The sequence below is a fragment of the Lampetra fluviatilis genome, chromosome 2, assembly GCF_964198595.1.
Source record: "Lampetra fluviatilis chromosome 2, kcLamFluv1.1, whole genome shotgun sequence".
NCBI lineage: Eukaryota > Metazoa > Chordata > Hyperoartia > Petromyzontiformes > Petromyzontidae > Lampetra > Lampetra fluviatilis.
The window spans coordinates 15,477,188-15,503,178 of NC_136276.1; the positions used below are offsets into that span (position 1 = coordinate 15,477,188).

General features: G+C 41.4%; 1 protein-coding gene across 1 annotated transcript in view; it reads left to right on the forward strand.

Annotated features, from left to right (window-relative positions):
- Nucleotides 1–25,991, forward strand: part of LOC144943500 (ETS translocation variant 5-like) — a 52,974-nt gene that overhangs the window by 14,902 nt on the left and 12,081 nt on the right. Inside the window, exons 5-8 of the mRNA XM_078871015.1 lie at nt 14,940–15,099; nt 16,820–17,269; nt 18,707–19,128; nt 20,405–20,473. Coding sequence (XP_078727141.1) covers nt 14,940–15,099; nt 16,820–17,269; nt 18,707–19,128; nt 20,405–20,473 — 1,101 coding nt within the window. The remainder of the gene's footprint in view (nt 1–14,939; nt 15,100–16,819; nt 17,270–18,706; nt 19,129–20,404; nt 20,474–25,991) is intronic.

Consider the following 25,991-nt stretch of genomic DNA (forward strand, 5'->3'; position numbering starts at 1 on the left):
TAGTAAACCACTGTAGTCTGCACCCCTTCAATGGAGGATTTGCAAGACTGCATTATCTCTCTCCTGAAGCCCTCTCGTGGATAGCAGACCTTGACATCGGCAATTAGCGCCTGCATATATCACAAGAACAGAATGTAGCAACCCACACCTTTTTAAAATATGTACAACATCAAAGGGCTTTTCGTTGCTTAAAAATGCAATTGCACGATGAAGTACATTTTAATGAACTACCATACTCTTATGATCATAGTATTTTACATTCTACAGCACTGACTTTATTGGTGTTCCATATACATGGGGTTCCCAAGCGATCTTAGTGATACGCTGAGCTCGGATGATACGAAGCAGCCAACGTACAAGGAATTATGGACACGGTCAACACACTTTTTCTGGCATAAGGTATTCCAACGGGTTTAATGTACTTTTGGGGTGCTGATTCCAAATCTGGCATCGGTTTTTGTCTATCACATCAGGTTTTTGAGATATGAAATATTGCATTTTCAATAAAAACTGCAGAAGAAAAATATTAAATAAAGGTGGATATCTACATAAAATTATATTATAAACACACTATCCTAAAAATACAGCACCATATTTTAACACTAAAGCAGTCACTGACTCGCAACAACTTGCAATCATAAGTGACAGAGTTAATTTTGGGTAAAATCAATGAAAATGGGGTATGCCGATATATAAAAATGAGATGTGATAGAGCAAATCTGAGATCAGATTTGGAATCAGCACCATTAATTTAGTCTAAAACAGCTGCAAAAGTCCAGGCCAGAAAAAAATGTATTTTTTTTGTTGACCAGTGTAGTAGGAGGTGATGCACGTTCATCGTAGACCTACGTAGGAACATGCTTTAGTTACCTACAGGGCTTAGCTTTCTACTGAATATGACTGGAGCAGATACGTGATAAGTTGCCATGAACCTTTGCGAGAGGTATAGCTGATGTGGGGGGGTATGCGGGTCCCGAAATTATTTCCGTGTCACAAAAGGGGACAGACCCGGTTGAAATCAAGCTCTGGTTACCTAGCAAGTCGAAGGCAAGCGGTAGGTAAAGAGAGGACAGAGAAAGATACAAAAATAATTACTGGTTCACTTGTGATGTCTAAAGATCGGTGAAATGGTTTGGTTGTTTGGAAAGCCAAACTGGGCCAGTGAAAGGGTGATTGGGGGAGAATGAATAGGAGATTGAGGATATGTTTTACTCGTATTAAACAGGAAATGTATTTGTTTACGAAAATGCCATCGGATATTTTTGTTCATTTTCTTTTTTCGTCAGCTCAGACTTTCAAACGTGAATGGCATTCTTCGTTTTGTTTTGATAACAAAGATTGTTAAGATTGCTATTAACCTTCACCTTTAACCCTGTTGATAATGTTTGGGGCCACCCTCCAAGAACCTTGCGAGTTAACTAATCCAACCGAATGTTTTTAGGCGCATGGCGCTCCACCGTGTTTATGTTTAAATGTTACTCGGTGTGTGGGGCAGTGCAAAATTTGGTTTCCATTGACATTTCTTTTTCGCAAAGAGTTCTTTGGAAGCATTTATAAATGTCGAGCTTATTTGTCCTTTGCATTAACCTTGCAAATCCAGATTTATTTTTCAGTGTTGAAGGATCTTTTTCCATATGTGCAAAATCTCAGTTCATACGCAATACAGTATTTTTAAACTTGTGAACAGGCGCATTTTCTGACCATGCAATTATATTTAAACTGTATTATCTGTTTGTTTTGCCTAATGACATATACGTTACACTGGTGTGGTTTTATTTAATTCTGGAAAATACCTTAGAATAATTTATGTCCCATAGTTCTGTGAAAATTTAACATTCTATTCTCAAACTCATGACATATGTATAATGTATTTCAGTGGCTGCTGTTTAATACAAAAAGGGATTTTCTGTTCTTGTTTTTCTGTTATTGGCACCGCTAGTGTTTTGTGGTAGCCCATCTGCTGCAGCCCACTCATTCATTCACATGGCCGTAATCCCATTTCCATTAATGCTTTTCCTGCTGGGCCATGTGAAGGCATTGCATAAATGTCTCCTATGCCTGGCCTTACATTCAGCAAAACATGTCCATCTGATTATAATTTCTATCGACACAAAGATGGTCGTAGAATGGTGTAGCAGGTTATGTCTGAGGTCTAGGGTTTGTAATTTTTTTAAATCTTAATTTACCCCTTTAATAGTATTCTGCAAAGAATAGTTACAAAATAAGAGCACATGGGCACACACACACACAGGTTTTGACATACAGTACACTAGTGTAGGTTATTGTCTGCAAGTATTGAAGCTAAGGTTCATTGTGTTAAATGGTTACTCATTTGTCACTATGAATGCTTTGTTATGATTAAATGTATCCTTGTTGATCATTAAAGGTAAGTCTTTTCGGCAGGTTTTACAGTTTGATAATTAATTACAATACTGTCGTTTAATACGTAGATTTATAGAGAACAATATTATCAATAATAGGTTTTTTTTGGGTTAGATTGCGTAAATATAAATGTGGCGTTAAACCCGCCACCACCCGATACTGACCATTAGTCAGGTTTTGGCTGTCGCCTAATGAGGCTGCTTGTATTTACCGGTGATACATCGAACTCGAATTGTGAATGTTGCGGGTTTACTCTCCAACACACCAGTGTGCTGAACTAGTATCTAATTGTCATTTTTTGTTTACGTGACAAACCTTACTAATTGGCTGTGTCGGGTGGTGGTGGGTTTAATGACACATTTATATATTTACGCAAACTAACCCAAAAACACCTCTTATGGATAATTTTGTAGTTGCACAGTACTACAATTATATCTTAATTTAGGAGCTTTCGTGACTGCAGGAATTATTCTTTGGTTTTTTTCGGTTAAGTCACGTCTAAAAATAAAATAATAAATTAAAACAACATATTACGACGTTTCGATTGCAACACAAGCAATCATCATCAGGTATAAAAGAAATAGCAACAAAAATCTAACTAGAAAACTATAGACAGACATACAAGCAGACAGACATCACAACGGCACACAGAGAGAGGACACAAATCGGCACAAAGAGAGGGGTCGTTTCTGTGACGGTCCCTTAAATATAGAGAGGGGGGGCGGGGACGGAGAGAGGGAGGGGGCAGAGAGAATTAGCATATCAATGAGTGTACGGCAACGTACTGCTGTTGCAAGTAAGATGACAATGTGGAACGGGCACGCAAAATTGAAAACGGGCACGCAAAATTGCTAGGTTATTTAATTTTCGTGTGCCTGTCTCCTAATTTTCAATTTTGCGTGCCCGTTTTCAATTTTGCGTGCCCGTTCCACATTGTCATCTTACTTGCAACAGCAGTACGTTGCCGTACACTCATTGATATGCTAATTCTCTCTGCCCCCTCCCTCTCTCCGTCCCCGCCCCCCCTCTCTATATTTAAGGGACCGTCACAGAAACGACCCCTCTCTTTGTGCCGATTTGTGTCCTCTCTCTGTGTGCCGTTGTGATGTCTGTCTGCTTGTATGTCTGTCTATAGTTTTCTAGTTAGATTTTTGTTGCTATTTCTTTTATACCTGATGATGATTGCTTGTGTTGCAATCGAAACGTCGTAATATGTTGTTTTAATTTATTATTTTATTTTTAGACGTGACTTAACAGAAAAAAAACCAAAGAATAACTACAATTATAGTCCTTTAATAACATTCTGCATGGGCACGAAAAAGCTGACAATAATTAATGCATGTTAACTCTGCTAATTACCAAATCACACAGAATATGCCCAATCTCGTAAAATGTTAAAAACTAATCATATTTGAGTCTGGACGACACTTGGTTGGGTGACCACTATTTACAAAAGACAGGCTTTGTTGACAGTAGAAAGCAGTGTGGAGAAATACACTCATGTTGTACCCTTCCTCCTCCACCACGCATACTATTATCAACCCTCGCTGGCCAGTGTGGTACAGAATGGTAATATATTTATCATGGCCCATAAGGTACGGGGAGGCCTTCATCCAGCAGTGGATTGAAAAAAACTGGCTGTACACGTACAGTACACATGCAACTCTGTCGAAGCAAAGAGATACTCCAAGTTTACATGTAAAATCAATGAGGCTGTTTGAATGCTCATAAATATCGACTGATAAAAAAATATGATTGTCTTTACAGAAAAGGGCAAGATGTTTAAAGGCAGTGTTCAAAGATTATTTCAGCGACGATGGGATGTATTAGCCGTCATAAACATATACAGGCAACGACTAAATAATGTACAGAACACTGACTGCAGGTATTAAAAAAATAACATTGTTGAGGGCTGTTGTATTGTCAAGGTGTTTAAAAGCCCTCGGGCCACATTCTCATCCATCTCTGTACTCTCCGCACAAAAATAGTGGATCTCATGCTGTTGCTACGTAACAGCTGTTTGCAGGCAGATGTCTGTGATGTAGGTGTCTTTGTCTGTACAAAATTCTAAAAACTTCAGACATTTACAAAACCACACAATGGCATAAATTGCTCTGGCACAGGAAATCATTTTGGAATATTTTACAGGATGAGGTGATAATGTTTTCCTTTGTGTGTGTGTATGCTCTCATAAGATGTACTGTTGCCAAAATTATTGCGGCAATAAGCAATCGTACTATCATGTTTGCTTATGTCAAGATAGGGTAGAGTAGCATGCTGTTTGCCGAGTTAAGGGACACTCAATTGCCCAGTCATGCCCATGGTGCGGTTTTATTTGCTGATGTAAAACGTTTGTTAAACGACAGCTATTATATCATTGGAACCTCCTTTGCTAGTAGCAAAATATGATCATTGGTTTTTTACCCTTTTATCTGGCCACAAAACTGACACCTTTTTTGTATTAACAGCTATTATATTAATTAAAGTACTTGCGTTAATAACTGAAAACATTTTAAATAAACACATTATAGATTTAAGTGTAATAAGTACAACATGCAGGGATGGTAGTGATGGAGTGCAATGCACAAAAAAATGCACTATGAACCTGGTGACTTGAGGTCAATACTCAGCCAAAGTGGAACGTGAGTGACGAGTGATATCTGTATTGTTTGCTGGCCATGCTGTGTAAACCCGCACTGTCTAGCGTAGTGAAGTATGACCAAGCAATCCCCATGACTGATATGGAATGGGGATGCATTCATCCAGCAGTAGATTTATAGTGCTGTTAATTGTGAATCCAGTTTCAACATTATAATGATGCCAGATTACAGTCGTGTATCCACATTCGTCAAAGAGCAGAATAGAAAACCCAGAGTACTTTATTTCAACAATCCTTGAATGAAAGAAAAAACTTGCTTTTAAATACACATTAATTAAAGTGTAAAATAATAAGGGCATAGTAACTCGCTAAGAACTGTGAATGACAGCTCATAAGCCATGGGTAATTGCATGAACATGAGACAAAAAAGGTGGACACCAAACAACCATAGGGGCTATAGGTTACTGCATGAAGCCAAGCAAAGACTTCCGAGTAGAGTAAGTGGAAACACATGTTGGTTTTGTTTTTCATTTACAGTGCAGTAAGTTGAGTATGGATGCATTACGTTAATAATGCCTGTTCTGTTGCACAGCAAAATATGAGCGTCCCATTTTTAAATCATAGATTCAAGTATTTATAGTTTGGTAATTGTTTTTATTCAGCGATCTGTGACAATAATCCGTACAATCCCCTCTTTGGGAACCCTTATTGTGCCTTAGGTAACAACGCCACATTTGTTTTCACGACGCATTTTTATACAATACATGTGAAATGATACAGGATACCCATTGATATCGCTGTCAATTTTTTAAACATTCAAAGCCCCTTTAGCCTTGTTATTTGACCTTTATGAAAGGGCACACCTGTTTTTCTTCCTTTTTTTTTACTTTTAAGAAACCGGTCTGCTTTCCATCAATCTCGTAGGTCACTTGACTACTTGCAAGCCAATTGGTTCTCTGGCCAAGGGTTCGTGCAAAGCTTCCTCAGCATGTGGTGATTACAGGATCTGGATGTGGGAAGTGTTTCATCACTGTTTCTATGGGGGATTTCCCATGAATGTGATACATTGCAAATTAACGGGACAGCGGGCTTGGCACATCCATGGAGTCGGTGTAAAGCGTGAACAACACTATCCCTTTTGTAAAAAAAAAAGTATCACAGAGGAGTTCACGAGGTAGGATGGAATACACAAACTGATGGTGTCATTTTTGTCTCTGGACAATGCATGCAAAAATGTGCACATGTAAAGTAATTTGTTCATTTCCACTGAGAAGTGTGAACCGCTGTTAATAAACAAATACTACAGATTAGGTCTCATTAAAGCACGTCACAGAAAACAAAGAAAGGGTCCCACATTTGTAGTAATGGCCATATGTATAAGCGGCACAGATGAAGTAATTTTTATTTTGTAGAAGTGGCTCATGGAGTCTTGTATTTGCATGATTACTATTTTTTTCTGAACTCAAAATATATTTATGACTTTAGTAAGAGTGTAAACTGTATCCGTAGAAACGTACATGTAACCTGCACAACATTTGGTCAGCGCAGCTTTGCATACAATCCTCTTGTAAAAAAACGCTTTAAATACTGCCGGTATAATGTAGTTTCATGAAGTTTTGCAAGCATACGATTGTCGAATTGCCTCCTATTCGTATGTTGTGTATATATTTGCAAGTCATCTTGACAAAATTAATATAATTTATAGACAATTGTCAATCCACTAGGGGGGGAGGGGGGGGAATAAACGCTTCGCCACGACACGCTGTTCATGGGGGCAGTTTGACCATCGTTCACTATGCTGGTCAGTGCGGCTTGGTGGAGGAGGGCGTCAAGACCAGTTCAGATATCATTCGACACCGATGTTAGCCGTGGGTGCGAATCTGACTCGGGTCATGGTGTTCAGCGCGCAGTGTACTAACCACTGCTGCCACTCAATACACATAAAAAAAACGTGTATACGTGAATGAGTGTGGTTATGCATGTGTGCCATTTCACCCCTTCATAAGCCACTGTAAATAGCTAACTAATATGATTTTAAATAGGGAATACAAAGCCCGATCTCGTCATGTCTCTGCAGCTAAGCAGGTTTGAGCCTGGCGACCACCCGGCATACAACTCCTGTCCCAGGCTACTGCAATGCCAGCAGAGGGCAGTGCAGAAAATTACATTGTTGGACTGTAGCATGCTCCATCCAACATCTATGTTGCCTGCCTTCACCATCGCACACTGAGTAGGATGGTGAAGTATTGTGGAACGACCCCTACGATATGAGGAGGCCTTCATCCAGCAGTGCATTTATGAAAGCTCTTTATGTGTCGAGTAAATGTATGGATTAGTGAACATCGTTGCTAATGTAAGTTGTGTGAAGAGTATTACTACTTTTTGGAAGTTGGCACAGGACTTCGCTGGAAAGGAGAGGACAACTGACAACTTAAAGTAATAATTTATATCCCAAATGGTACCTTATAACCCTGTATGGGCATAGCTTGCTAAGCCGTCTTGCTGTTCATTCCGATTCAGCAGCAGGAGGGGAAGCATTGGAATGTGCCCCTCCAAATCTGGTAATCCCTTTCCGTGTGACAGTTTTTGGAAGCATTATGTCATTGACCTATTCTCATTTGACTTTTAAAGCAAGCTTGTGCATAGTTTTGTTTTAATGCTTGCATAAGTAAAACAAATGTTGAAGTAAATTTAAAACTGTAGGCATCGGAAGGTTTTGGTTTTGTTCGTCTTGTGGCCGAGATTGCAACAACCCAGTAAACATTCGACGTTGGGCATGTGGTTGGAATCGTTGGACAAACGTTGCCCCAATTTTCCATGTTTACTGGGAATTCGTCAGATTAGTTTGAGCTACTAGCAAGGGGGTAACGCTGAAGCTCAACTGAGCAGCGAAGGACCGAGGGGGAATGTGCCCTCAGTAAAATAGGTGTAAGGGGCCATCCATTTAGTGCGTACGCATGGAGGGGGGAGGAGGGGTAACCCAAAATGCGTACGCCTGCGTATGGGGGGTTACGAACAATGTACGCATAGGAAACGGGGTGAAGCCTCGACAATAATTTTTTTATGTAGACAAATTATAATTATTATCGAGGCTTCACCCCCCCCCACCCCGTTTCCTGGACAAATTAAATTGTCTCCATTTGATGTCAACATTGGCCTTCAAATGAGTTAGATAGTCCTGCGGTGGACTATCTGTTTGCTTTATCACGTTAATATCATAATTCCTTGATCGTTTTTGCGTGGACTAAATATCGTCCGTTCTATAGGATTCGGGGGGTGGGGGTGCGACAAGCGTACGTACCCAGGTGGGGGGGGGGGGGGGTAAAAAGAACGCGTGCGTACAGGGAGGGGGGGGGTCAAGTTTTGATAGATTTTTGTGTACGTACTAAATGGATGGCCCCTAAGGGACACGAATCACTGTGGTGCTAGGCTACACACGAGCATGGTTAGAATATAAGTCGCTTATTAAGCTGTTCAACTCAATGTTCACGAGATAGAGCCCTGCAAAAATAAACTAGACTGTGCAGTTATGCTTGGAACCTCGGAATCTTACTGCAGAACAGTTGTTGTTATATCTTTTATTTAACCAGGAGATGAAATAAACCCATTGAGATGTATGGAGCCGCAATGCCCTTTTTGCAAGGGCGGACCTGGGTTATATCATGTGCCCGTCAAGTGACTACGTGACCTTGTCAGAAAGAGTAAACCATACAATACTTGCCCACTGTATTGTGTACTGTGTAATCTTACTCTTGCAACCACCCACGGACAACTTCCATTACTCTTCTTGGTTTTTTTCGGTAAAGTCACGTAAAAGGGAAATAATAAAATAATAAAAATAAAACATATTATGTTCACGTAGAAGGGAAATGATAAAATTATAAAAATAAAACATAATACGTTTTTCTTTTTATTACCGAAAGAACCAACAACCAAGAAGATGAATCCCTGCAGTCACGTGACTTTACCGAAAGAACCAAGAAGATGAATCCCTGCAGTCACGAAAGCTTTAAATCGAAACTTCCATTACGTTTTCTTGGTTCTTTCGGTAAAGTCACGTAGAAGGGAAGTAATAAAATAATAAAAATAAAACATAATAAAATAATTCTAATAATGTGTGAGAATTATTTTATTATGTTTTATTTTTATTATTTTATTACTTCTCTTCTACGTGACTTTACCGAAAGAAACAAGAAGATGAATCCCTGCAAGTCACGAAAGCTTTAAATCGAAACTTCCATTACGTTGCATTGAACCAACCGCATCGGAGAGAATGTATCCAGCTCGAGGAACATTAACAATGAGCCACGATTACAACCCATTTAGAACTCGGATGTTACTGCCATGACCTTCCTGGAGCAACTACTCATGAATATCCATAATAGAGGTTTTTGGGTTAGATTGCGTAAATATATAAATGTGTCATTAAAACCCGCCACTACTTGACACGGCCAACTAGTAAGGGTTGTCACGTAAACAGAACGTGTTTAAACTGTTGTGGCTTGGCTCTCCAACACACCGGTGTGCTGTACTAGTGACGAATTGGCCACGTTCTGTTTACGTGACAACCCTTACTAGTTGGCTGTGTCGGGTGGTGGCGGGTTTTAACGACACATTTATATATTTACGCGATCTAACCCAAAAACCTCTATTATGGATGATATTGGTCGCGAAAGCCTACGTGGTAATTCTCATTAATAACCCACCCCAGTTTGCATTTAACCAACAGTATGCATGGAAATGTGAAGCTGCGGGGAATTCAGCAGTGTGGGCTACGATTATAATCGCCTCAACACTCACGACTCGGTATTATAAACGTCTATGCTCACGATAGCGACCACTCACTCCGACAATAAAATTACTCGGGTGAGGCAAGTATAAAGCAAGGTCTGCTCACCTCGAACACTGCCAATGAAATGTTACCCAAATACAGCAGTACCACACCTATATTTAGAGGAAAGGCAAGGCACCGCCAGGATGCAATGCAACGTTTATTTTTAAATTACATTTTTAACTGCCTTCGCTCCACCACCAAAATGCACCTCCTGCCACCAAGCTACTGCTCGACCAGCCCTGAATCCCGCCCGGTCCACCAGCACCCCCCCCCTCTCTTCTCCTCCTTGAATTTAAAGTTGTAAATAATTATTTCAGCCCATTGGCTGAGCACCAGGTCACGTGACCATTTACCAATTGACCAATATTGATATTAGGCCACCCTTGTACACTTAAAATTGAAATGTAACCACAATTTTATTGGACTGGAACAAACTGAACATGCAGGGGTACAGCCAGTTCACTTTGGGGTATCCGTTACAAATGGGGAAACATACAGGCTTGTTTTCTCCAAGCCATAACTATTACCCTATACAAAAAAAGTCCCTCGCCCTAAGGTAAAGGACAGGCCCTGTCCCCTGCACACAAATCAATGCCACATATCTGACATAAATAGAATAATTTAATGCAAAAAATGTATGTGCACTATTGCACACACAGGTAGAAGATTGCATTTTACCACAACAAGCATAGCAGTGATGCCCATAGCCGCAACACATACAAAACCAGATATATGATATCCACTAACACAACAGTGGCACCCACTGCTGCATTACTCCTGTAATACGATTAAGGGTCAGGAAATGGTAACATGAAATTTACCACAAACCAAACTTAACACAAACAGATCGCACAATAGAACAGTTCCCTAACTTACACCCTACACATCAGACGAGGCATCACGGAGCCTTTGGCCAAAACCTCTCGGAGAACCACTGAGGTGACAACGTCCCCTAACAGCCTTCCTGCGTCCATCAAGAGCTGCACCAACACCTTTGGGCGAGACCCTGGATGCGAAACCCTCAGTGCACCGATGGGGCTGGTAGATGTTGGCACCGTTGTTGTCGCATCCTTTGAAAGAGCTGGTTCACACCCAGTTTAACCACAGCAGCCCACCGATAGCGTCTGGCTGAGGCATGCTGGCCGCAGGGTTAATTTGCAGGGGGTGAAATTAGTTTTGCCCAGGCCGAGATCACAATTGGAAGGCAAAGATGCATTAATTTGAGCTCCTAGGATCATTCAAGTAAAACCTCACTTCTAATCTTCAAACATGGAAAGTATGTTAAAGATCTAGCATTAAAAATATTAAAACAAATGTGTAGTGGTCTGAAAATACATAATGTAGGCTACGTTTTCAGGCTGTGACTCCCACAATCTAGCACTTTTCTTTTTTGCCACTGGCTGAAGTGAATTCTAATGCATCCGTTAGATATGACCAGCACTTGAACACATTTATTTAACTATTGAACCATTGTAGGACTGATGCGTAAATGTAAGAATTATTCTGAAATGTTTGTATAAGTGTAACATTAAATCTAGTTAAAAATGTTCATTCAAAATACTGTATCCACTAAATTCTGAAGGCGTGTCTTAGTGAAGCAGTTAGTTTCACGATGTGCGCCTTCATGTATAATTCTGTGTACACGTTTGTCAAGTACAGATAGAGTGTATTTGCTTCAGGCATGTGTGGTGAAAAAAATATATATGTTTTTATCGTTGTAGAGGCTATGTTTAATATCGTACAGTGGCCGAGGCCTTGATGTTTGCACTGCGGGCTTCCGGATGTTTTGTCTGCTGCGGCTCAGGCGGATGAAGCAGAGCGTGGAATCATCTGGGGTTTGTTATATTTTGTAGGCGCGCACTTACACAAGCCGCGGTGCATACCAGGCCATTGTGAGCACAGTTTGGGTTTTTGGCAATGTGAGTACTTAGCAGTGAATGGTGGAATTCTGCTTTCATGGGGGGCACGATGACCAGTCCATAATATTTCATTATTGAGCTTCAGATTTCATGGTTGAGATATCTAGATTATATGCACATTTGTGAGATTATTTTAATACTTCTTCAATGGCCATTGCATGTTTAAAATTCAGCAATTACGACATATTACAAGTTACAAAACTATTCAGAGATGGAATCAGAAGTATACTGTATGATAAATGAGTCCATTTGAAAATGCATTGGCTTGGTAAAATCCATTTTAAATACAGTACACATCTGCATTAATCGTATATAGCGATTAGGATTATTTGGATTGTATATGTTAATTTTCAAATACTGTAATGGGGTTATATGTTGAAGGATTTATTCTGCAGACGGGACAGCTGTTTTTATTTTTATTTCAGTAACTGTTTTACTTCATTCTGATAAAATCATGAATATGTTTGCAATGTAACATTTCATTAAATCTTTTAATGGATGGTTTTTTGGCATGGCAAAACACAATTTTACATTGAGAGCGATTACTTTTTTTAGATATTGTGTTTCAATAGCTGTTTAAGTCTGTTAAGCCGGTTTAATAATTTTTCGGTGCATTCCTTTGTGAGTGCCGATGAGTAGTTTAACCTTGGTTGTACATTTATACTAAAACCTACACTGTTAACTATTCATTAAAATACAAATGGCAGCATTTATTTAGTTTTACCCCCCCCAGAGAATTTCAGAAGAGGGAAAAAACGCCAATGCCTGTGCCCTAACAGGAAAGGCATTGCCTAAAGCTGGCGGTAAAGGCAGCGTTTTGTTGAACTTGGCAAACGGAGAGGGCTTTGGCGCTGGTTTTTCTCTGAGCGGGTGATCCCGTGTGGCTGGCGTTTGCTCACATGCCAGTGTTGCAGGCTGACACCTGCATCTCAGACTCTGTGCAGGGGCCAGTGGACACAGAGAACGCTCTTTGCTCGCCTCGCCGTGCAGTCCAGAGAGTGCGGCGCCACAAGGCCCGACTTTATGCTGCCGGTCGAGAGGGGGGTCACGATTCGGTCAACACAAAGAGGCCCCCTGCTTGTCTCCTCCGGCGAGCGCACGATATGAAACGAACGGTTTATAACAGAAAATATTTTCTATCCCACTTTGTGCATAAATTGTGTTATCTGTGTCGTGTTTAGTTTTTCGTCGGTGCACTGACAGCGGCTATTCATGACGGGTAAAGCATTATAAATGGGAATGTTTATTCTTTCTCCGTCACAGCAATAATCCACCTTAATTGTCATAGCTACAGTTTGGTGATTAATTCTAATTGCAGTGTTGCCAGTATATAGTTTATTAAATGCTCTCTACCAGAGATGTCAAAGTAATTTATTAAGTTAGAGAGTACATTTCTCAGACATCCTTAAGGTTAATAGCATGATAGTGCTGACCAAAGCATTTGAAGTGGACATACACAGATATACACCGTCTCTTTAGGTGCATGCCTATGTGTAAATGGCTCAAGAATAGTGGCCTCCTACATAAATACACAATTATATTCCATTCGCCCGAATGCGCCCTTGATTACACGACACGTGATATGCTAATTTACATATTTTGGTAATATGTCGATCTGACTGGAGTATATATTGCATTTTCTTAGGCCTACACAACATGTTTTGCCTCAGCCCTGTCTATTACCGTAGACATTTTTGGCACAAATAGTATTCCCTCAAGCTAGCATGTTTTTTTTGTTGCAACCATGGATAATAATCATGGCCTCAGGAGTAAAAGCAAGAAAGCAGATTTCATGAATGTAACATTGATAAAAGTGTCTGATGAATCCATACTGGATAGCCCATAAATACCTGTAATGTATTATTAAAAATGTATTCCACTTTCCCATGTAACTAATGGCCACATAAGCCTTGGGTCTTTAGGACTTGACACACATTGGAAATGGACCCTTCAGGTATATTTGTGGAATAAAGTAAAAAAGAAGAATTCTGTCGACTTAAAAAAATAAGACTTATGAAATGTGTGATTGTTATATTGTTGTGTTTACTCACATCTGCTAGTCGTTTCATTGGTACTTTGTCCTGAACATCTATGGAAGTTATTGGAGTTAATCTTACAAATGCATTGACCATGCTACGCTTCTAGCCAGATGGTCTGTTCAATTGTTGTATCCCATAATCATGCAAAAATAGGCTTTCTTAGCCAGAGCAGCAGATAATGAGCTTCAAATGTCAAGTAAGCGGTTGGCATTAGATTAATACGAAATACATTTGAAAAATTGATGTTTGTGTACATTTTTTTTCTTCTTCAGAACGTCAACTTATTTATTTTTTGTGAGATATTTGTTTCCAATCTCAACGTATTATTGAATTAAAAAAGAACCAAAATTTACTAAATAGCAATATACAGTAGATTGATGGTTCTGTTGTTTGTAGTGGTGTAATTTTTACTTTACATTGTCATCTGAAATAATGTATAATGTTTTGGCAATAATATTTTTTAGATTAATCATGTTTTTTCGTATGCTTTTGATAAATGTGTTTCAGTGTAACCGTTCGTAATTATTAAACATTTTTATTGAATAAATAATTTTGAACATGAAAATATGTATTCTTAACAACTGCGGGGTGACCTTACATCAAAATACATTTTTAGGAGCATTTTTGGTCTTCAAAGTTAAGACGGCACACGTGCCTGTATTTTACCGTATATAAAGTGACATCGGTGGATCACACTTCGATTGTACGAGAGACACCCGCCTGCAAATTGCAGTGAGGTGTAAGTATGGCAAATGGGTTGCTGACTTTACTTCTCGTACTTTTTTTTCGTCATAACCTCTTATAAGCCATCGCCTCTCGTAGAAACTGCAGTTTCTTCCTACCCGCAAAAATATTTGACCAAACGTCTCAAACAGAACCCCTCCGGTAATCCAGCACTGTGGAGGAGAGAGGGTTAGTACCTCACAAAAATGTTGCAAAATTCCCTGCCCATGGGCATTGAAGTGCCATAGAGGGATAGAGTGCTGCCCCCTCACACGTGTGTTTTCTCCGGGTGCTCCGATTTAATCCCACACTTATAAACACTCATTAATTGGCTGAAAACATCTTTTAAAAAAAACCTACAATACAGTGTGGTTTCATGGATCAAAACATGAATAAAAAAGCTTTTGTGGTATATTTCTCTGTGGGTTCTTGTGGGGGGACAGTGGTTTTCCATGGCCCTCCTTCGGCCAAGATCAAGAAGGAATCGTGTGGCTCCACATGCGCCCTGGGTCCTAGCTCCAGCTGTGTGCGGCAAGCCGGGCTCATGGGCAACAGGACAGTCTGCACGAACTCTTGCCAGGCTGCGTCCAGCTGTAGCCCAAGGTATGGCGCGATGTGGCCGTGACGATGCCTCATTGGCAGGCGCTCCAAAAAAACTCCACTTTCACCAACGTCTAGCTGCACAAGTCCGGTGGCGGGAGGGAATAGTGTCGCACAATTGCAGGCTGCTGTTACGTTTTACAAAAGCTCTTTCTTTGACAACTATAGCAATGCTCCAACAATGTACAAATGTTCTTGGTTCTTTCGGTAAAGTCACGTAGAAGGGAAGTAATACAATAATTAAAATAAAACATAATAAAATTATTCTCACGACGTTTCGGCCACAACACAAGCAGCCGTCCTCAGGTGAAACCAGGTCTGTCGATGCGACAGCGCTGTCCTCAGGTGAAACCAGGTCTGTCGATGCGACAGCGCTGTCGCATCGACAGACCTGGTTTCACCTGAGGACGGCTGCTTGCGTTGTTGCCGAAACGTCGTGAGAATTATTTTATTATGTTTAATTTTTATTATTTTATTACTTCCCTTCTACGTGACTTTACCGAAAGAACCAAGAAGATGAATCCCTGCAGTCACGAAAGCTTTAAATCGAAATGTACAAATGCACATCTATCACATTGTGCACAGGCGGGTAAAGGATCCCACTCATGCCGTTTGAATTGGTGGCGCATTTTATACTACCGTCATCAGGGTTTGCTGTTTCACCGTCTTGAATGCAATGCGTTGCCGTTATTATCCACCTCTAACCTACTGCTGAGCATCATTAATGTCGTTCCTTACATCTAACAAATAAGCAGAGTTATTTTATTTAATGATTTACTGATTGATATATAATCTATTGTACGTCATCTATTTGAAGATACATATTACACGTGTAATCTATTTTAAGTGCGTAATTATAATAGCAAGAATACATGAACATCTTAACTATTTTCCTTAGTGGTTCAACGAATCTTACATTTAACAGAGAATATGTGAGCACGTGGTGTTCATGCTGAAAGCAATAGTGATGCCATCTTCAAAATCATTACGGAAAAATTATCCGTCACTTTTTTTTGGAGAACAGTCATCCAGATCTGCTCCTGGAACACTGCCAATTAAGATGAAATCCAGATGTATGTTTCAGGTTCAGTGGGAACACGTGTGATATTATCGCCAGTGTGGTAAATTAGCCAACCTTTATGATTTGACATGCTGATATAAACTGTTACATAAATCTTCCAAAGATATGAATTTAATCTTATGTCATGTGTTTTAGCGTGTTCAGGAATTTATTTCGCGAGGTGTGTCCCCCATCAAATAAGCAGCGTCTATAATACGCTAAATGTCAGGACATCTCTGTGTTAATTAAAATGCCAGTTATCACAGAAACTGAAATTGGCTACATGATTCGACAAGCCGAGGAGGAATTAGACATAGTAATCTTCTCTTTGTATGCGTTAGCCATCTTTGCTTTGCATCGTTAATGAAACAGATCTGAAAGATATAAAGGTAGTTAAAATTAGATGGATTTCCAAGACAAGTCATGGCAGGCTAAGCTCCCCTTATCTTAAAAGATATTTAATATGATACTTATTGACGTAATAACATCAAATGGTAAATATATTTAACGTGAATCTTAGATCTACATAATTAATATGTCTTAACGAGTGTCATGTGAAATGCATTTCCATTTGTAAATCCAACGGAATTAAATGTTTGGCAGTTATCCGTGCATAGCATTTTAACTGTGTTTTATCCACCCCCTGTTGTTTTTGCCTTCCAGGCTCTGCGATCAGAAACAATCGGCGATGTTGCCACCGCCTACTCCTCCTTGCGTCCGTGTGGCCACACCCATGCATCCCGGCTCTATTCAGTCCACGCACCACGCGGAGATGAGATACCAAGTCTCGCGCTCTCCTTTGCCGCCGCCCACTCCACCCGGTGTCCTCTCGAGCCAGAGCCATGTGAATCTCATCTCTCCCACCGGCCCAGCTGGCTCCATGCTCAACCGAATCACACCCGCTAACCGGTCAAGAGCATCTGTGGGAGGAGGACCACCAACTCCAATGGGCCTCCCTCCGCCCGTTTCGACGCCTCTGCCCCTGTCACCCCATATTCCTGGAAAGGAGCGGAGGTTTCAGCTTTCCCACCCTCCCCCTGCCTCTCCGTTTCCACCTGTTCAATGCCAGTCCGGACAGGCTGGCACTCACCCACAGTATCTGCCCGAGCACAGGTGAGGCTCCTTGTAAGTGGACACCCGGGTCCACCCGGAATGTTTTGGCTCCTGCTTCCTGCTTCGCTAACAGACCGGAAGCATCGTTTAACAGAGTCAACGAAGTAAAGCAAACCAAGAGGAAAATGCCCACCTGCTGCACATTTGCTATGCTACACTGTGACAGGTTGTGGAGTAAGGTCATCTTTCTTGGCATGGAAGGGATGGGTGGTATCATATGAGATTGGCGTATCGCCTGATTCTCTCTCCCATGTAGCGTGGGTGCTAAAGTGGTGTCACATCTGCAAAAGGAGTTATTTGTAAAGCATGTGCTAAACGGGCATTTTTATCATCCTTAGCATCATTCCTAATTTCAATAGTATGCATCCAGCCCAATATTAAATACATGAGCGAAAGATTGTTAATTTTGGTGAATAACTTGGATATTTAAATGTAAATAAACCTGAACCAATATAACTTTAGCAAGGTTTGAAAACGTTACTTGAACACATTATATAATTATTTAATGTAATGCACTATGGCCCACAAAGTAGTGATGTTTTAAACATCAACGTCTACTTGTAAAGATAATTCTTTACAACTACACAGAATGCATATTACAAAAATCAATGTGTATGTAATTTTACGTTTTAGAACAAAATACGTCCATGCATATCATTGGGGATGCTTTGGTTTTCACACTGAACTAACATCAGTGGCAAGTGATATCTGAACTGATCCCAGGTCACCGCCTTCACAAACCAGTCATGTCTCGCATGGTGAAATATGGACAAACAACCCTGACGATTGACAGCATAGGGGGGCCTTCATACAGCAGTTTATTGAGAAAGGGATGTAATGTTCAGCTAAGTTAAACCTGATGTATTTCTTGCAATGAAAGTACTGCTGTTTGACACTAATCTTTCATATCGGCTATACAACCCAGTGGGCTCAACTTGTACGTACAGTTTTGCGCTTTGCAATATATGTAAAACTTTCAATAATTGCAAATCACCTAATGAATTAAGGAACCTAGTTACAGCATATACAAATCCACGAAAACCCCTCTTATTTAAGCAGTGGGCATATTGTGAAATATTTTGTTGATGGTTCGTTTGGTAGCTATTTGCATTATTCCACATTAAATGGAGCACACATAGTTAATACAGTGAGATGTGTTGTGTTCAGCATGGGATATGTAAACTGTCACAGTGTTTGCACTAGCTCGTCTAAATTTAAGTCTGGTGAAGCTTGCAATACCATATATTTCTGTAATGGAACAGACATTTTAAGCATGTTTGCAGCTATCTTCAGAACGTTATTTGCTTATTTATAGTGTGTTTTGAATATATTTCCACGTAAGTGAATGTATGCCTTGCAAACTGAAATTCGATGCCGTTCGTATATTTCTCGATCATTTCATCGCGAGACATTCTCCCATCTCATTCGCGATGGCAGGGTGCAGAGGCAGCTGTCGGAGCCATGCCACCTTTACCCAGTGCGCCGCGGGGCGCCCTGCGTCGAGCGGCCGCCGTACCAGCGCCAGATGTCCGAGCCACTTCTGCCAGGGGCCCCCGCAGTTCGGCCTCTGCCTTCGCTCCCCTCGCAGGCCCCATCCCTCCCTCAGCTCCCACAGCAGGCCTCTTCCTTGCCTCGAATCCCAGCCCACGCTTCAACTCGGCCTCAGCTGACCCTGCCAGCACTGTCCCTGCCGCCTCCGCCGCGTGCGTTCAAGCAGGAGTACCGCGACGCTCTGTACGACCGCGGCGCTGCTGGGGGTGGGACGGACGGGCCTCCCGAGGTTCCCTTCCCGCCACCGCCGCCGCCACCTCCGTCCATGCACATCAAGCGCGAGCCGTCCGACTTCAGCTACGAGCACGGTCAGCAGGCGTCTGTGGCTGGACCTTTGCCGACATCTTCACTCGTCTTTCAACAAATTTGCTTCAGTTATGCATGTGCGCTTTTAGGTATTGAATGCCAATCGTAAATATATAAGGGGGAACATTCGTAAATATGATTGCGAAAATCTTTTCCTGAGCGCAGGAGGTTTATTTTCATAATACTGAAGAATTTTCAGACCATTTGGCTGAAAGGACGAGATGTGTGTGTTTGTCTCCTCTAACTCTACAATAGAAGAGGGGATGCAGGCATATCAAGGGAAATATTGAACACTCGATATAGTAATGGTTTCAAGTCATTATGAAGTGTGCTTTTTTTGGTGCTGAAGCTGGCTGATAGATTTTAGAACTGCTTTACAACTGCACGCTGCTGGTTCAAAGAAATAATTGAAAGTGAATTTTTTGTTGTTTTCCATAAAGCACTTCATGAACCAAAACCACAGCCAAGCAATCAAACAGAGTGACTGTAAAGAGTGGATCAAATATTGGTAGCAGCTTGTGATTTATGCACGCAAGCAAATCCAACATTTATAATATGGTATTCGAGATGCGTTCCTCCTCTCTCTACGTTTAAATAACGAATCTCCATTTCAAGAGCCTTTTCCCAAAACAAATTCCCACTGAAGATTACTTAAAATATTTTTATTAGCCACCAGCTGCTCAATTTGTAGAAAGTCGTGCAAAACCAAAGTAAACATTGACTTGATGGCACAGTGTATGTATTCTGCCTATTTATTTCAGGAAAAAGGTGCAACTAGTTGCTTGTCCATTAAGAGCTGAATGCCAGCTCCACAGAAATCCCCCAATGCAGATTAATCAATTCGCTTTTTCTCGGCACAGAAGGCACATTGCCCTTGAAGCAAGCCATCCAATTGGAAATGGCTCTCCGAGTCTCCATTTCACATCTTCGGTTTTGTTGATCGCAGCACTGTTTTGCGAATAAATCTCATTGATTTAAAGACGACTCTGTCACGAGTAAATTATGCATGCTATATGCACGTCAAGCATATATGCACGAAAAGTTAATTTTCGAGTAAAAGCTTTCTTCGTTGTGCAACATTCTCACCTCGCAATTTTTTCATATGTATGCATTTTCGTGATGTACATTGCATACTCTACTCTTTTAATGACAGAGCTGCACGAGTAAAGCAAATGTGTGTGTGTGTGGTGATCTCATTAATGCCTCACGCGTCACTTGTAAAATGCATTCGATGAGCTGAAACGTTAAAGGCACTTGTTGCTTGTTCACATTTTCCAGATCTTTCCTGCTGCCCATCCACATACCTGACAGGAGACAGCCATGCCCATTACCCAACCATTCCAGAAGGTATGCTTTTGATACTATTAATACTTAAACCAGTTAAACCATTCAATGTGCCGCTGTCATGCCAATCTAAAAAAAACTGCTTGTGAAAGTTACTTCCGTAATGTTCCATTCTAGTTTTATTTTACGTCGTCGCCATGTTCATCCGCCCATGGGTCAATTTATACCGGCAAAATGTTTGTGCGAGTAGAGTTCTACGTTGCGGTGTCCAGTGGCTGGCAATGTGGCTAATGTGCATGTGTGCAGCGTTGTGAGAGAATGCTTCGTTATCTGCATGTGCACCAGCAACCAAGATTGAGAATGGGCGTTGGCAATGCCCAGATGAAGCTTACCTCCTGTGTGTGTGTACACAGACCTGACGTATACAGATGGTCCGTTTTTAGAGATTCTCTACTAAATTAATATCACAAGAGAACTCTTCTTATCTCTCTCGATATGGGGGATCCATATCAAGTATCCTATTATATGCAGGTTATCCCCGGGGTTTACCTCACTTATCTGTGGAGGTAAATTCACGCATAATAGGATAAATTTGATGCATGGCCCCTCTTATCTGCAACGATCCTGGATAAGTAGGAGCTGTGACATGCAGTGTTTGCCAGAAAAATAAACAGCCAATGCTCGTGGATAACCTGCAGATAACAGACGTTATTTAGTGAGCAACTCCATTTATCCGTGTAATAATTGTGCTTAAGTGGAGTCTTCAATCACAGCAAGAGGATCTCTGAAAAGCGGTGCGTTTGCTTTTGCACAAAAACAAGCTGTGCCTCAAAGACATGTGGTTGTCTTCATATCTCCGCATGTCTCTGTGTCTCTCCTTGTGTCTATCCGAGAGACACAAGGCGAGACACAGAAACGAAAATACAGAGACAAACGCACACAGGGACACAAAAAGACATGAAGACAGACAAAGCCACACAGCCAGACAGAAACACCCATTCGTGTCAGTGGGCTTGAGCAGGACATGTCATGTCAAGAAGGGACGGTGGATGATGATCAAGAATAATAATGGCGCAGCAACCAATGAATGGAATTCACACAAGAGGACGTCCACCAAGGATATGGAGTAAGGAAATCAGATCATGTGCAGGTGCTGAATGACTTATTGCATTCAAGATCGACCAGGAGAGGTGGCAACAGCTTGGGGGGGTGGGGGGGCGAGGGGGTTTTCATCCAGCAGTGGACTGACCATGGGTGTCAGTGTACTGCGCAACGAACCCGGTGCCCCGAGTTGGATTCCTAAACTAGGGAGACAAAGGCGGCCGGGCGTGGTGCTGGCCACCCGCCCCCTCGTGTACTCGGTCGGCCTTCGTGGGTAACAAAACTAATGTGCCTCTTTCACATATCTGCCCCTCCACATAGAAAAACAAGTATTTTTATTCAGCAGCCATCCGCAGCGGTGGCATACTGCATTTGCCCCAACAGTCTGTAAAGGCTTAATGTGGAACTTGTGTCTTTGTGTGTGTGTGAATGAGTGTGTGTGTGGTGATCTCATCGGTGAACAAGCACATTGTAAGCCATACACCAATGTTCCAAGAGTTGAGTTGGCTGGTCTTAATGCCTTTTTGTTTTGGGCTTAGTGTCCATTGAGATGATTATAGTGGCTGATTCTCCACTGTGGTGTGCTTTATTATAGACAGTGCGAGTTTGTGTGTGCGTGTGTGTTTGTGTGTGGAAGTGATTAGTGTCGTGTGGTGGTTAGTGTGTTGCGTTGCGAACCAGGCAACCCGAGTTCGATTACTTGCCGATGAACAATAACATTGGAGAATATTTTAACTGGTTCTGGGCCTCCCCTATGTCCACTCATTTAAATAAGTATCTGGTATAGTGTGTAAATAAGTATCCGGTATGGTGTGTAAAAATTGCCACTGGGGATGATTAAGGGGGCTAAGCTTGGTGCTGGCCACCCACATGCTCGCGTGTCGTGCCGGTCTTCGTAGGCGCTCGCTAATAAATCTATGTCTCTTGTTAACTACCTCGCCTGGTATACAGGAGGTCATAGGTATATTTGGAGTTTGCATGTTCTTCCGGTGGTCACTTGGATTTTCTCCAGGTCCTCTGGTTTTTCCCCTCCACGTTTAGAAACATGCATTTAGAGTTTTTGGCTGCTTATCAATGTTCACATGATAAGCCACTTCAATTGCACTATCATTTGTAACCAAGTCACTTCTGAAATAGAGCTATAGAGCTCATTGGGCCTTACCTGATGAAATAGTTTAGTTAATCGTTTTACATGGGTTGATGCAATGTTCTATGATTTTGGTGATCCAGTTTCTATTGCTGCTCAATCAGACAGCACCAGTCACAACCGTTATCTCGTCTGTACAATCACGGAGTTGACTCGACACAAAAGCATACTTGACGTGGTGTGTAACATCAGCACTTTTTGAGGCAAATGTGGCTGGACATTGTGCTGGCCACATCACACCCTCATGTCCCGTTTCAACCCTGGCAGGTGCTCACTGCAGCACTTTCTTTGACAGTTTATAAAGGTTAAATTGATGACCTGTGTGCGTGTGTATGGAGAACTTTATATATGTACACAGATAATGAGTGTGTGAAACATAACAGATTGTGTGCCATATAGATATATATATGAATAAGAATCACAGTGTGTGTGTGTGTGCTTACGGGGAGTGGTAGTGTAGTGGTTAGCACGCTGCGCTACGAACCCGGCGACCCGAGTTCGATTCCCACTCAGGGCCAACACCAGTGACGATTATCTGAACCGGTCCTGGGCCTTCCTAGGTCGACTCTGCCTCAAATGAGTACCTGGTGCGGTGTGTAAACATCGCCACTAGGGAGACAAAGGCGGCCGGGCGTGTTGCTGGCCACACACCCCCTCATGTGCCGTGCCGGCCTTCATAGATGCTTGCTAACAGCACTTGCCCCAACAGCATGTGAAGGCTATACGGGGGATCTTTGTCTGTGCTTGTGCACAATAAAAGGTTCTGTGCTTTGTCCCGGTTTAGTTCATGGGAACAGCCAGGTGCTTTGCTTGGCAAACAGACGGGCAGGCGTGCCCACATCAGGGACTCTTTCCAGTTGGAAAGTACTGTACGTGTTTTAAAAGGATATGGCGAAATAATGAGAGAAAACAAACAACCAGATTCTTCAAAATAAAGTATTGTGTTGTACTTCCTTTGGTGCTTTCGTATTACATTTGTGTGTAAGCGATACTTTATTTTGATTTATTTTTAAACCACGTGCTATATTATTGCACTGTTATGAAATATATATATACCTTCGCAAAGGTTGAGGTGTTAAAACTATCAGTTCACAAAGGAAATTTCTAACACTACATACTTTTTTGTTTGCCTTCGATGCCCCAACCAAGCATTTGTATCCACACCTCTTCCCTCGAATCTCCCTCTCACTGCTCCTGACTATAATTGAGATAAATAGTTGACAAGAGCACGACTATGAAATGTAATCTCATGCTGAGACAGGAAAACACACTATTGTTGACATGTTGGCAGCTGGCCTTTGCAAGAGCAATGACATATCGTGATTGAGGAACCTCAGCTAAACTCTTCTGCATTATGTCATTTTATTTGCCAGTGTGAATGTGATTTGATTACATTTCTGACGACTGCTAACAACACAGACACAACAGCAGGGCATGCTGTTTAGATGAAACATTCTAAAACAATCGCATGGACACAACAAGAGGACATGCTGGCTAGATTTTCCCAAACAATTCTGAACGACTTTGCCTCGAAACTGTCAGCAGTGAGCATAACCACACACTTTTTAACATCGTGCCTTGCTCATGTCCCACTTTCCATTCGGTTTTTGCAATTCTATTCTTGGACGTGGTATGTGAAGAATACGGGATACACCTTGGAGTATATTTGTTGCGGGTCAAATTGTTAATGTGTACATCCCAACCCACAGGATGTGTTGTGGGATAATTTAAGCATTGCCACAATGTATTGATCGTCAATATCCCACAGTCGCTGATCATATTGCCCTGTATTTTGATGACAGTGAGCAAGCATCGGCATGAAAGAGAATAAACGGTTCGACCCCCACACACTTCTTCAACGCACATGCGCTTACTCTGGCCATGTGAGCGTGTACAATTTAAATGAATGATAAAGGTTAAGTATTAATTTGACCTGGTTGGACTGCCTGTTGCAGGGTATCTGGTGGAGGGCAGCAACTTGAGATGTGTGTATGACGACACTTGTGTGGTGCCAGAGACGTATGAAGGTGAGGCATTCACTTATTTGACCCTTTGTTGGTAAATCAGAGATTTGGCCTGCCTCATGCAATGCCCAGCATTGATGGCGCTTTAGCATTTCACTCTGTCTACCGGGAAGAATGAAGTGTTGTGATCGGAGGACTTTGCACTGTTGAAATGCGAGGTAGCTTGAAGATGTTGCATTTCTTACATTGTTCCCTGGATTTTGCTGATGTGTGCGTATTATATCAGTAGGCAATCTAGACAATGTAATCTTCTCCAAGGTTACCAAAAAGTTCAGTGCAATTCTAAACTATGAGTATATTCAGATTCTATGTACGTATCTTTTTCGTATGAAAATCCATTACTGTATTGGGATCCCTTGGCATTTCCTGCAGGCCCCCCTACCCACTCATACAATGCAATACTGGCATTGGAAGAGAAACGGATCAATTTATTTTTGCAGAGAAATCCACGAGATTGAATTAACCAAGGAATATTACCCACAGATAAAGCGTTCAATATCCTATTCCCACCTCCGACGTAGCGCTATGACTCCAGACATGCTAACAATACCAATTATCCTGAGGCGCCAATGTTTTGTGACGCCAAAGCAAGTGATGTTAAATTAGTCACAGAATAAAAAAAATACAAAGAACAAGCCAACAACTGAGTTATGTTCCTGATAGATTCTATTCTACGGGGATTTTGAGTGTGAGCTTTCTCACTTGTCAACAGCTTGCCAGCATCAACAAACTGCCATTGTGCATGTCCACACAAGGCTCTTTGATGCCTTGAGGTGCGGTCCCAATTCAGATGATGTTTGCCTTTAAAGCCGCGCGCTATTTTCCATTTAATTGCAAGCATGAAGTGTGAAGTGTCGCTTTGCCGACATAACAAATTTTTTTTAGCCAAACTACACAAAATATATGCCCGAACGTGTGTAAGAACAATTTATATGGAAAGGAGATGTATTTGCATTTTCAGAAAGATATGGAAAAGGTGAGAACCACAATTTCAGCCATGTATTAGAAGGAGAAAGTGTGTTAATTTAGAAGATAGACAAGGTAGCATTCTCTTCAGTCAAAAAGAACCAATTAATGAGGGGAAAAACCCGTGAATGTCTCCTATCGTAGAATAAATACCAAATGGAGATTATAAAATCAATACATTGTCAATGGATATGTTTCTATTGAGATGTGCTAAGTTGGAGAGGTAGGAGACATTTTGTGCCCGTCTCATCCTTGGTAAATGGCCACCTGGTTACGTACACTCTTCTTGTCTTTGACCTGTGCCCACATGGCCCAGCGCATGTGGCCATGTGTACAACAAAGC